Raw genomic sequence first — 13286 nt, 5'->3', positions numbered from 1 at the left:
TCCCCCCCCCCCCTTTTACAATTTCATGTTCATATATTCTTTTATTATTTTCGTACATACTTATATTCATACTTTGATTCTTTATTTGTTACATAATTACTTGTGTACCCTCAATCCTCGGCTTGAACTATCCCTACTTATTCTATACTAACAACTACATTCTTGCAGGGTTAAATTGCGAGCTTGTTTTTAGCATATCAGCAGTAGACCATTTTTATGCTAACTTTAGTTCACCCCTGCACTGCTTCAAAGCTCAGATTGTTTCTCTCTGGTTGGTCTCTGTGCACAGCTTGGTGTTTTGGCCTTGGCTTTTTGACCCGGGTGGAGGAGGCCTAGTGGATTCCGGCGGCGCTGCTGGTGGCCGAGATGCGGGTGGTGGTAAGGTTGGTGATGGTGATAGCGAGGCTTTGTCTTTCCCCAGGGGTCACGACGAGGTAATGTCTTTCCCCTTGTCCATGGCTTTGGTCCATCTCCTAGGTGCGACCCGGGTGGTGGTGGCCATGCTGTTTTGCCATGGTGTAGTTGATGTGCCGGCGGCTGGTAGCTGTCTGTTTCTAGGATGGCTAGGGTTTGATTCAGGCCTAGGGTTTGTTGGGGTCTGAATGTGGCCTAACCCATTCTATTTTCTTTTTATTTTCTTTTCCCCTTTGTTGTTGGGCTTGAAAGTGACAGGCCACGTCTAACACATTGGGTGTAGGTTTTTCTTTTTTTGTTTTTTAGTTTTCGTATGTGGAACTGGTGGGGTGTGCTTTTTGAGTATGGCCGTAGTCGGCTTAGCCTACCCACTATTGTTCTATATATGTAGGGCTCTTAAAGTTGGAGTGTGTTACTTTTTAGAAGTTTGTTTCCAGTTCGTGGCTAGCTTCTTGTAACGGTTACTACTGCTTGTACTTGGGTCCGATTAATAAAAGTGTTTTCGTTTCTCCTAAAAAAAAAAAACATGCAGTATTAAAACTTTATAATGCCAGGGCATCATGATTTGTTGTAGATGACCAGGACATGAACAAGTTTGAAGTTAAAGTGATAAATGGTAAGAGGGCTCTGATGTTTGCTACTGAGAGCTTTGAGATGAGTTCTAGCCCTAAAAGAGAACCAAAGACATGACTGAAGATCAAACTATGGGTGAGAGGTTAAGATTAAAGTGATGTATCCTCATGAGAGGTTTATTCACTGCATTATAATTGATATTTCTACCAATAGTTTTTGGTATGCAACTTTTGTGTATGCCTATCCTCAAAAGGAAAAATAGGACATGTTATGGGATGAATTAGCTAAGCTAAAACCGGCAAATGATGAAAAATGTCTTCTAATTGGTGATTTTAACATAATCACCCGTTTAAAGGAAAAATTTGGTGGCAACCAAGTAGTAACTAACTTCATACTTAACTTCATTGACTTCTTAAATAAGGAGCACCTCTTATCTCTAAATGCTGCTGGCTTACCTTTTACTTGGACCAAAAATCACAAGGATGATACCTTAATCTATGAAAGGTTGGATAGAGCCTGTGTTAATGCTGCTTTTCTAAATGACTACCTGACCGCAAACTAGAAAATCTACCTATTATAGGAGATGACCATGGTCCAATATGCTTAACAATATAGCATAAGGAAAGAAGACCTTCTTAAGTCTTTTAAGTTTGAAGAAATGTGGCTTTCCCACAAGGATTTTAAACGTTTAGTTACAAGTATTTGGAAACAAAATTTAAAAAATAACCCCTATCTTACCATTTCTAACTAGTTTACTAACCAAGTTAAAGATTGGAACAAGAATGTCTCTGGAAGCACTTTAAAAAGATAAAGGATCTAAAGATAGAAGTACTAATATGCATAATCAATTTGTGCTCTCACCATCTTCTGCCTATTTACAGGAACAAGATGTGCAGCTAAGAGAGGCATTAACCCAATGCTACAAAGATGAAGAAATTTTTTAGGCACAAAAAGCAAGGGCAAATTGGCTCAGTTTGGGAGATAGAAACACTAAGTTCTTCCAAACTCAAGCCAACATGAGAAAGAGATCCAATTTCATCACAAATATTAGAGATTCAAATGGAAACTGGGCCACTTCAAACCAGGAAATGGCAGATATACTCATATACTTGTTCAAGATTTTAAGAAAAGATTTCAATTAACTTGCCATCCAAGTGAAAACTCAATGAAGGAATTTATCTCAATTATTGAGCCTTGCATAACTGATAATGATAATGCTATACTTTTGAAATAGGTTACTGATGAGGAAGTATGGGATTCAGTTAAAGCCATTGGAGGTCTAAAAGTCCCAGGACCATATGGCTTACATGCAGCTTTCTACCAGAACTACTGGGATGAGGTCAAGGATACTATCATTGCAATGATCAAAGATATTTTTGCTACTGGGAGACCCCTCAATCTCCTTATACCAATATTGCCTTGATCCCCAAAGTTGTAACCCTTAACATGTCAGTGACTTTAGACCTATAAGCCTTTGCAATATCTCTTACAAAATCATTACTAAAATTCTGGTGAAAAGGTTGAGACCCCTTTTAGAAAAATGCATCTCTGAAAAACAAGGGGCTTTTGCACTAGGAAGGGAAATTCAAGATAACATCCTCATTGCACATGAACTTTTTTCTGAATTTCAAAGAAAAAAAGGAAACACATGTGTGATGGCTGTGAAAATTGATCTTGAGAAAGTTTATGCTTTTATTAACTGGTCTTTTATATCAAATTGCCTTGCTAGGTTTGGGTTTCATGAAAATTGGATTAAGTTAGTTATCAATTGCGTCTCCTTTGTCTCTTTTTCTATTCTGGTAAAAGGAACTGTTGCAAGTTGGTTCTAACCTACAAGAGGAGTACGATAAGGTTATCCCCTTTCCCCATACCTTTTTATTTTAGCCATGGAACCTTTAATTAGACACCTAAATGCCCTAGCTAGCAACCATAAATCCCAAGTTGGCATTCTTTCTTCTCCACTTGGTTTTAGAATATCCAACTTAATGTTTGCAGATTATTGCTTAATTTTTGCCAAGGCAACTAGAAAAGGAGTTAGAAATATGTGCAATGTTCTTTCAAAATTCTCTATCACCTTCAAGACAAAAAATTAATTTCCATAACTCTTCACTTTATTTTTCTCCTAAGGTTCCGAATATAATCAAATAGGATATTGTCAACATCCTGAACATTCAGTAAAAATCTACTATTGGTAAGTACCTTGGTATACATAATGTTATCTTCTGGAAAGATCCAACTAATGCAAAAGAATTGCTACTGAAAATTTCAAAGAAGCTAACAAGCTGGAAGAAAGGTGCACTCATCAGAGTAGGTAGATTAACCCTAATTATATTAAACCTTGTTGGTATGCTTAATCAGTTAATCATGTTATGTATTGTTTCAAAATTCGCTAGTATTGACAAACATGAAATGTCTTTTTTCTAGGGCTCTAACATGAAATGTTCTCCTGTAGCTTGGGAACAAGTTTGTCAACCTAAGTCTATTTATTTTGTGGGGGGGGGGGGAGGTGTGTGGGGTGTTTGGGAATTAGACCTTCAGCTTTCTTTAATAATGCTGCTATTGCTAAATTAGCTTGGAAAGTGATCAATGATAGAGAGTTAGAGTCTTAGAGACAATTGGTGGTCTCAAATATAAGGAAAAAATACCTAAGGAAAACTTCTTTTTTTCTATGTCACAAAGAAGCAAATTAATTCCTTAACATTGGAGAGGAATTGTGGAGGCCAGGAGCTTGATCATTAAGGGTTTGAGATGGATAGTTGGAAATGGTAAGTCTATCAATTTCTGGATTTTCCATTGGGTTTTTGACTTTCCATATATGAATTATTTGATGAAAATAAAAAAAGTGCTATTAATTGGAATGAAACGGTTGAAGATTACATAATCAGTGCTATTAATTGGAATGAAACACAGTAAGAGTTGGAACAAGAACAAACTACTTTCCAACCACCACAGGTGGTCGAGTTGGTAAGAGTCTCCAGGTGTGGAACCCCCATATCCGGGTTCGAATCCCGCCGACGCTTATTGGAGTTAAATCCCAATATATTCTTGGTGGCCAGGGGGGACGAAGCATTTTGACAAGATTCCCCGAGCACGGATTAGTCTCTGGGCCTAGGAAGCCTTTGAGGACACCGTGTGATTGAACAATAAAAAAAAAGGAACAGACTACTTTCCTTCTTTCATCAATGCATTGTTAATCAAATTACTGTATCCCTATACCTTTATATGATCAGGAGGATGAATATGTCTGGGGTCCCTTAGCCAATGGTTAATTTACCATTAAGTCTGCAACTTGGCTGCAGCTTAAAATGTTTGGTTGGTTGCTGGCTTGCTGCTAAGAGGGAGATTAAAAACCAGAGATGGGCTCTCTAGATTTAGAATGATCAATATTAATTCTTGCCCCTTATGTAACTTTGGTAATGAAATTGCCAACCATTTATTTGGGTATTGCGACTTTACTAAAAGTATTTGGAGGATTGCAGGAATTTTAACTCCAGTGGATTGGGAAGAAGGCTATCTCAAAATCTTCCAGAAAATGTTCCTTTTACAGAGCCCTATGATAAGATTCTTTTTGCCAAAGTAATTACTCTCTGCTGGCAAATTTGGAAAACAAGGAATGATGCTGTGTTTAGAGGAACCATTGGAAATCCAACCTCTGTTATGGGAACTTCAGCAGCTGCAATGGAACTCAATGAGAAGGCTAGACCAACCAAACACAAGAAGAGCTATTACTCAAATCCAACCAAACTCCATAGTGTGGAGTGCCCCTCCTAGTAGTTTTGTAAAAATTAATTTTGATGGCTCGATAACAGGAACTCGGCTACATGAGGCTTCATTATACGAGACTATGCTGGTAAACCTCTCTATGCAGCTGCAAAAAAATTCCAACAACATAACAATTCTAGTGGCAGAAGCTACTGCACTTAGAGACAGTCTTGCTAGTTCTCGAGAGAGAGGCTACAACATGATTGAGGTCGAAGGCGATTCAAAATTAGTGATCGATGTTGTCAATTGAGTCATCAAACCACCATGGAGACTACTCATGATTATTCAGGATATCAAAGCTCTTGTTGCATCTTTTTCGGTCATTACTTCTAAACATACTTTTAGGGAGGCAAATTTTGTAGCTGATGCCATAGCTAACCTAGGACATGATCTTAGTGCTTGTTGGACCAATCTGGTTATGAGAGATGCCTCAAATGCCTTGTTATTCGACAATGTAAACTGTGGCTGCCTCAAGAACTTCCATCTTAATTAATAATCTTTTTGCATAAAAAAAAAATCCGATGAAATAACTTATCTGGTTAGTTAGATGCAACATAATGAAACCAATCACAAAGAAATTAAATACTCATAAAAGTCGATATCATGTCCGGACAAGTCCTAAACCATCCTCATACTTTTAACCACTCGCACGCTCTCACACCCATACATTATGCAATCACTATTTTAAATAATATTAATGAAAATAAAAAAGTATTAATTTTTTTTCCATTACTAATTATGGGCATTATTAAAATGCATTTGAGATTGGCAAGGTTTTGTGTGTGAATATTTCTTTACTGTAGCACCCCTTTTCCATAGCTTTATACCAACTCACTTTAGATCTTTGAACCCAGAAAGAAGTTGGACGTACATGGCTCCAGAAAAAACAAAAAGAAAATTAGGTTGGAATTTCTCTTCTTTTCAACACAAGAGGGGGGGTGGTGACCCATAGTGGTAGTCTTTGGTTTTATCGTTGTGCAAACGGCAAAGTCAGAAGCAAGACCCCATTTATACACCATACTTGGACCCAATCCAGAAAATTTAAAGGTCTTCACTCGTACACACGAGACTGAACCTCTCCCAATTACACACGCAAGACATAGCAGCTAGATTTGATTCTTTTTCCATTTATATTTAATTAATACATTTTTGGAAAAAATAATAAACAGAACATTACAATGGACAAGTCAATAATTTTATTAGTATTCCTTTTATGCAGAAAATCACAGCTAATGTTATCAAAAAAGACAATTCTTCTTGGGTGAACGAGCATATTCACTCTTATTGTCGATTAACATACTTTTACTTAATAAATTTATAATCCAATGGTCCATATCTTAAATTAGCCTTTAAAAATCATCTTTGTAAAAAATCAATCGAATCGGAAATCGTTTAATTATCTAATTGAATCAAACAAATGGATGGTTCTAACAACACTTACTACTATTATGATGAACCGTCCATGTATTTCATAGAAATAAATAACTAAAAGGTCTTCAATTTGATTGATTTTTTACAGAGCTAATATTTGTATTACGTTATAAATATGAATGGTTAGATTAGAAAATTATAAAGTTATTATGGACATTGGATAATAAATTTATTAAGTAAAAGTATGTTAATTGACAGTGAGGGTGAATATGCTCGTTCACCCTAAGAGTGAACCTAACAATTGTCCATATTAATCCTAAAATTGGGAATTAAAATTACAAACTCAAGTACATACATCTTCTACTCGAAATAGAATGAAAAAAAAATATATCGAGAGGACATCATCATGACAATTAAATTTAAGTACCACCAAAACATTCAGGTAAATTAAAGGGTCCTTGACCCAAAGCACCAAAATTGGCCAAAATTATCCCAGCAACAAATTTTTATTCCCACTTACCCTGTTTAAAGCAAAATGACAGTTTTGCCCTTGACTTGATTAATTAATTACATGTGCCCTCTCTTTCTCTCTCCATGATTTGCACTCTCTCTCTCTCTCTCTCTCTCTCTCTCTCTCTCTCTCTCTCTCTCTCTCTCTCTCTCTCTCTCTCTCTCTCTCTCTCTCTCTCTAAGCTTCACGGCGCAGTCGGAGATGAGGACGACTATGTCCTTGGTGAATCTAGTGTTGCATATGGATTTTTCGAGCATTTGGATGCCCAACAGAACTCTTCGCTATGCAACAGAGTGACGTAAGCCTCCGTCGTAGTTCAGGGACTCAAGCTCCGGCGCGAGTCGTCATTTTGAACCAGAAGATCATCGTCCACAACTTCCCTAATTCGAAGCCTCTGCACGAGATTTTGGCACTTGGATCTCGATTCTGGTACTGTATCTTGGTACTTAGATCTCGATTTGTTGATATGTTGTAAAGAATCATAATTGTGAACTTAAGGTTCCTGACTTCCTGTCCTGGCTCTGCAACCGTGGAGGAAGGGAGAAGAACAAGATTGGGTGCCCAAAGCATTTTCTAGATGCCCAAATGAATTCTTTTTTTTTTTTGTAGAAGCCCAGAAGGAAAGGAAAAAAAAATCGGTGGGCAATAAAGGTCTATTAGGGAGCAATAGACGACTACTAGGGGGCAACAAATGTTTTGAATTGATATAATCTTCTAGTTTTATTTGTCTAATTTTACGGAGATTAGTTCTCATTCCGACGATTGAAAGTTCTATTGGGGGCAATATAAGTTTATTCAGGGGGCAATAAACCTCTCTGGTCTCATATGAGATCTCCGACAACCTCTTTGATGACTTCCGGCGAGGTTTCATAAACCTCTATTGCCCCGCAATAGATGTCTATTGAGGGGCGATAGAAGTCTATTAGGGGGCAATAGACATCTATTTGGAGGCAATAAATCTTTCCAGTGGCCTAGGGCCGGCCTTGCCAATGGGCATCATTGGCGACAGCCCAGGGCCCAACATAGAGGGGGGCACCAGATTTTATCAATAAGATTTAATATATATATATATATATATATATATATATATATATATATATATATATATATATATATATTTATTTATTTAAGGGTGCGGCTATTGCTACCCTACAATTTTCTTTGTTCACCCTAGTTGCTCATTACATCCTATATTTTAATTTCAATTATTAAATTTACTTATCTAACTCATTTTTCTTTCCAGAAATATCCAATCAAAAAAGATTTTTTTAACTTAAATTTCTCATTTAATTTATACCAATAAAAAAACTAAAATATATTAAAGTTTTCCTAATAAGATCATATTCAGATTTACTTCCATTTTTTTTCTTTCAATTCCAATGATCGGCTGTTTCAATTCATGTCAAAATATTAGTAAGTTAATAACTATGAGCAATGAAAAAGAGAATGGATTTTTTTTTCCGTATTTTAAATTTTTCACTTTCGGTGTTCACAAAGGGTACTGCAAAGATTTTGATGAAGTTAACACTAATGGTTGTGTGAATTGAATAACGAATTAACGATGAGATTAATGTTATTCAATGAGAAATTAAGTAGTATTTGTATTTAATTAATTGGTTATGTATTTATTTTTTCTTATATATTTAGATTTTAGAAAATTAGTGTACTTATTAGTCATTTTGCACTTGGGTAATATAGTCTTTCAATAATTCAAATGATTGTAGGGTGAACTAAGAAAATGATATGGTGGTAATAGACGCACCCTATATTTAATTATATATAATTATATATGTATAGAGAGTGGAACGTGAAAAAAAAAAAAATTCAAATTTCTAGACACAGATCGCGTCTTTACTTCTTCTTCTTCTTCTTCCAACGCACAATGGCAGGCACAAAATTGATTATCCAAGCGTCTCTTGCTCTCTCCCAAGTCCCAAACCTTGAAACCCATCAAATTTTTTCTTTAAATTGGTTTCAATGGTTACTCAATTCTTCAGTTCATTCTTATCCATCACCCAATCTTTCTCCTCTCTATGTTTATGTTATTCTACAGTGATCATATGAATTTTTCAGCTTTCCATCGATGTAGGCTGAGGTACAAATCAAAATAGGTATTCTTCAATTTTGAAATCCCATGAAAATTTGGATATCAAAATTCTTGTTACTTGTTTTTTGAGTTCTGTTGATTTCTAACAACCTGCTCATTCATTGGTTTTCAATTTTCAGTATTAGGTGCAATTGGAAGTTGGAGTTGCAAGTCAATCTCGATCAAAAAAGAAAGAACAAGAAGGAAAAAAGCAAATTCCAGATTTCTAGGTATTGTTCTATGCTCCAGTGTTTATCAATTATCATTCAAAGTGATTTCTAACAACCTTCTCATTCATCGGTTTTCAATTTTCAATATTAGGTGCAATTAGAAGTTGGATTTGCAAGTCAATCCCGATCAGAAAAGAAAAAATAAGAATGAAAAAAGCTGATTCTAGATTTGCAGGTTTTATTGTTCTATGCCAAAGTGTTTATCATTCAAAGTTTAGTGTTTTGGCGTGCCAACTTTCATTTTGAAGCTTCAGCATTCAATTTTCAATATTAGGTGCAATTAGAAGTTGGATTTGCAAGTCAATCCCGATTAGAAAAGAAAAAATAAGACGGAAAAAAGCTGATTCTAGATTTGCAGGTTTTATTGTTCTATGCTAAAGTGTTTATCATTCAAAGTTTAGTGTTTTGGCGTGCCAACTTTCAGTTTGAAGCTTCAGCAAGATATCATATTTGGCTTGGGACTACAATGCTATTTTGTGCTACTTTTCATGTTGTAATTAGAGCATCTTTAGCAGACTCTCTATTTTGACTCTTTAGCCATTTTGGAGAGCATGTTTAACTTTTTATCTATTTTAGCAGCTGCACCAGACTCTTAAGTGACTCTCTATTATAACTTTTAGCTATCTCGCTCCTAAATATAGAGAGTGAGATGAGGTTCTCTATAATTTAAAACATTCCTTTTAAGTTATTTTATGTAATTTATAAATACATTTAAACTATTTAATCTTCATTAAAAAAATAATATAAATTCAAAACTAGTTAAAATAGAGAGCACTGATGCAGACATATATCTAAAGTGGCTAGCCAAAATAACATTTTAGTTACTTTGGCTAAAATTTGACTCAAAAATGGCTAGCATTGCTAACGATGCTCTAAGCACCCTGTTCATTTGGGGGGTCAGCCACCATATTCAAGATGAAGTAAAATACTAGTGCTTTTTCAATTGGTTTTATTCAATATAAAATTTCATGCACATTACTGATCTTTTGGTGTAATCCATTCGATTATGGAAATGGCAGCATACTGGGCGAATATATCTATATGGCTTCCTTGTTGAAGCATATACTTCATAGCGGACGACCATAAGTAAGTGCATATTCGATAATTTCTATTTTTTTCCAAGTCATTTTCTATTTGTTTGTTCAACTTTTGAATATGGTTTTTCTTTTTTGATTCAGGAATTCTTCGTAAGTTTTACCAAGACACACGTTACCATGTCTCTTATTTGTGTGATTGTGTCGAAGTGCTACATTATGTGTGATCTTTTGGATTAGCTAGGAGTTTTCTGTGGCAAGAAAAAATTTGTATTCTTTTTTATACGGGGTTTTGGTTTTATGTCCGTTGTATAATGTTTCTTTATGTAATAAAATCGGCGTGGGGATGAGTTGTCTTACTTGACTGGGTTCCAAACCCCTAAAAAAAAAAGGATTTAGAGTATGACTTTTGTGAGAATCACTACATGTCTATTTAGGCTAGTTGGGCACACACACAAAATTTTGCCCTGGGCATCAAAAAGCTCAGGACCGGCCCTGCAGTGGCCTATGAGATCTCTGACAACCTCTTTGGGGATCTCCGGCAAAGTTTTTAGAGAAGTCCGGTGGGTGGTGGCCGGTGACAGAATTCCGGTGATCGGTTACCGGAGTCTCGCGGCCGGTGACTGGAATCCGGAGATCGTTGACTTGATTCCGGCGGCCGATGACTGGAATCTGGCAACCGGTTTCTGGAATCCAGCGGCCGGTGATCGGACTCCGACGAAGTCTCTTATGGCTTCTTCTCTCTCTTTCTCTATATGTAACAAAGGTGTGAGGGTAAAATAGTCTAAAAAAAATAATAAAATAAAAAACTTAATTGGTTATTAAAGAAAACATTCTTAGAGTGTTTTAAATAAGTGAGAATTAAAAATATTTAATAGGGTCAAAGGGAAAAAAAAAATCCCTAAAATTGAGGTAAATGGAACCAAACAAATTAGCAATCACGCAAAATCCCCTAAAGAACTAGATAAACCCACGAAAAAAAAAAAGTCATCTAATCTTTAATCTAATGTTCAATTAATCAGTAACTAACAAAAAAATTACGCTCAACCACATTTAGATATCGATTTAACAGTGAAAATAATTACTTTTAAATAGTGACTAAATTTACATGATTGAACATTGTTCATACTTAACACCGCTGCTTACGTAAAATAATTCCATAATTTTTCCATACAACTGTTAGTACGCGGAAACCAACCCCAGCGACTTAAATAACCAACCTACTACACTCCTCCCACTACAGGCCCACATTTGACCAACGACCGTTTACACGCCAAGTCAAAACGACGACGTCACCTCCCTCTTCTTCAAAACCGCTCCAACTCCGCCATTGTTGACTCACACTCGCAACAGAAATCACAGCAATGATGAGGAGGGACGAACTCCACATCAACGTGCCCAACCCCTTCCGCTGCCCCATCTCCATGGACGTCATGAGGTCTCCCGTCAGCCTCTCCACCGGCGTCACCTACGACCGCTCCAGCATCCAGCACTGGCTCGACGCCGGCCACGACACCTGTCCCGCCACCATGCAGATCCTCCAGTCCAAAGACTTCGTCCCCAACCTCAATCTCCGCCGTCTGATCAACCTCTGGGCCCAATCCCACGGCCCCATCTCCCCCGCCTCCTCTCCTACCCTCTCCGACCAACAGCTCCGCGGCCTCGTGCAATATCTCGCGAACGAGAACGAGAAGTTCAACCAGAATCTCTTCAATTCGTTGTCCAAGATGGTCGATTTCGCCAAGTCAAAGGACGAGAATCGCAGATTTCTGGCGAATTTCAACGGCTTCGTTCCTGCCGTCGTCGGCGTCTTGAACAGAGAAGGGGTCGAAATCGAGGTTCTGGAATTGGTGATGAGGCTTTTGGATTTGATTTCGTCTCAAAACGGCGTCGTCGAGCAATTGCACCAATTGATCACCAAGAGCAACCGGAATTGCCTCTCTTCGATTCAATTGGTGTTGCAGAGTGGTAGTCTGAGCTCGAAGATCGAATCCGCTAGGGTTTTGGGTTCAATCGCACTCGACGCCTACTCGAAACGATTAATCGCCGAGAAAGAGGGACTGTTGACCGTACTCAACGACCTGTTGACCTCAGAAACCGATCGGAGCTTGCACGACGTCGTTTTCTCGTGCTTGGTCTCGTTGTCGGTGACCCGGTCAGTCAAATCCGAACTCGTCCGGTTCGGACTCGTCCAATTCATAACGGAAACCCTCTCGAACCCTGACGTCAGCGCTTCCCTGGCGGAGAAGGCGATGAAGCTGTTGTCCAAGATTGCCACGTGCGCGGAGGGCAGGTCCGAGATAAGCGGGGAGCCGAAATGCGTGGCGGCGGTGGCGGAGAGGCTGATGAAGGGGTCGATGGCGGCGACGGAGGACGGCGTGGCGGTTTTGTGGAGCGTGTGTTGCATGTTGGGGGATAAGAGGGCTAGGGAGTGTGTAGGGAAGAGCAATGGGGTGGCTAAGATATTGCTTGTGATGCAGAGTGGGTATTGTGAAGGGCATTTCATGAGGAGGATGTGTGGGGATTTGATGAAGGTTTTGAGTGTTGGGTTGGGGATGGGGTTGAGCTATGACACCATGACCAAACATATCATGCCTTGTTAGATCAAATTGTAATGGTTTCCATCCTTTGGGAAGGAAAATAAATACAAGGAAAATAGATTTTTGGTTTTTCGGAATGCTTGTACAGCAAGAAAGGATGGTATAAGAAGAAAATCATGTCCATTTTACTTGTTCAATGTAATAAAACCACACGACTGCTAGACAGAATCAAGAAACATTGGTCTGTTGTATCAATTCTTGTTTTATTTTACTTTAGTTTCGGAAAATTTTTATGAAGAATTTGTTACTTTTTGGGTTGAAAAACTGGGTGATCTGCTGTTCATGCTGATGCCTAAGCGTCAAAGAAGCTTCTTCCCTTGACAAAGAAACGGTCTTTGCTCTTAGAAATTGTTTGATAAATTTTTTGAAGTAATTGAATCAATATTTAGTTTCTGTCAAACGCTTCAGTAGTTTGAATTGACAAGAGTGTTTGGATGAAAAATGCAGCAGTTTGAATTGAAAAGAGTGTTTGGATGAAAAATACAGCAGTATGCAAGTCATGAGAAACAGAAATGAACCGAATGGAACGGTACCCATGTTCAACACTTGGTCCTTGTTTTCTTACTCGTTTTGACACTTCAATCCAGTTGAATTGAATAGATTTAGGGCTGCTACTAGTAAAAGCTATGAGAAATCATTATCTACTATCTTCCAAATTTGGCTGTAGCTTTATAGTTTATGAAGGTCAACTTTGAGTTAGGCACT

General features: G+C 37.7%; 1 protein-coding gene across 1 annotated transcript; it reads left to right on the top strand.

Moving 5' to 3' along the window:
* The first annotated feature begins 11239 nt into the window (after positions 1-11239).
* LOC133736685 (U-box domain-containing protein 28-like) lies at positions 11240-12776 on the top strand. Its single transcript, XM_062164278.1, has one exon. The coding sequence runs from the start codon at positions 11346-11348 to the stop codon at positions 12582-12584; it is 1239 nt and encodes a 412-aa protein (XP_062020262.1). The 5' UTR covers positions 11240-11345; the 3' UTR covers positions 12585-12776.
* The last annotated feature ends 510 nt before the right edge of the window (positions 12777-13286 follow it).

Source organism: Rosa rugosa, chromosome 3 (assembly GCF_958449725.1).
Source record: "Rosa rugosa chromosome 3, drRosRugo1.1, whole genome shotgun sequence".
Lineage (NCBI taxonomy): Eukaryota > Viridiplantae > Streptophyta > Magnoliopsida > Rosales > Rosaceae > Rosa > Rosa rugosa.
Note: the sequence above shows the minus strand (reverse complement) of the source record. Positions and strands in the feature narration are given on the sequence as shown.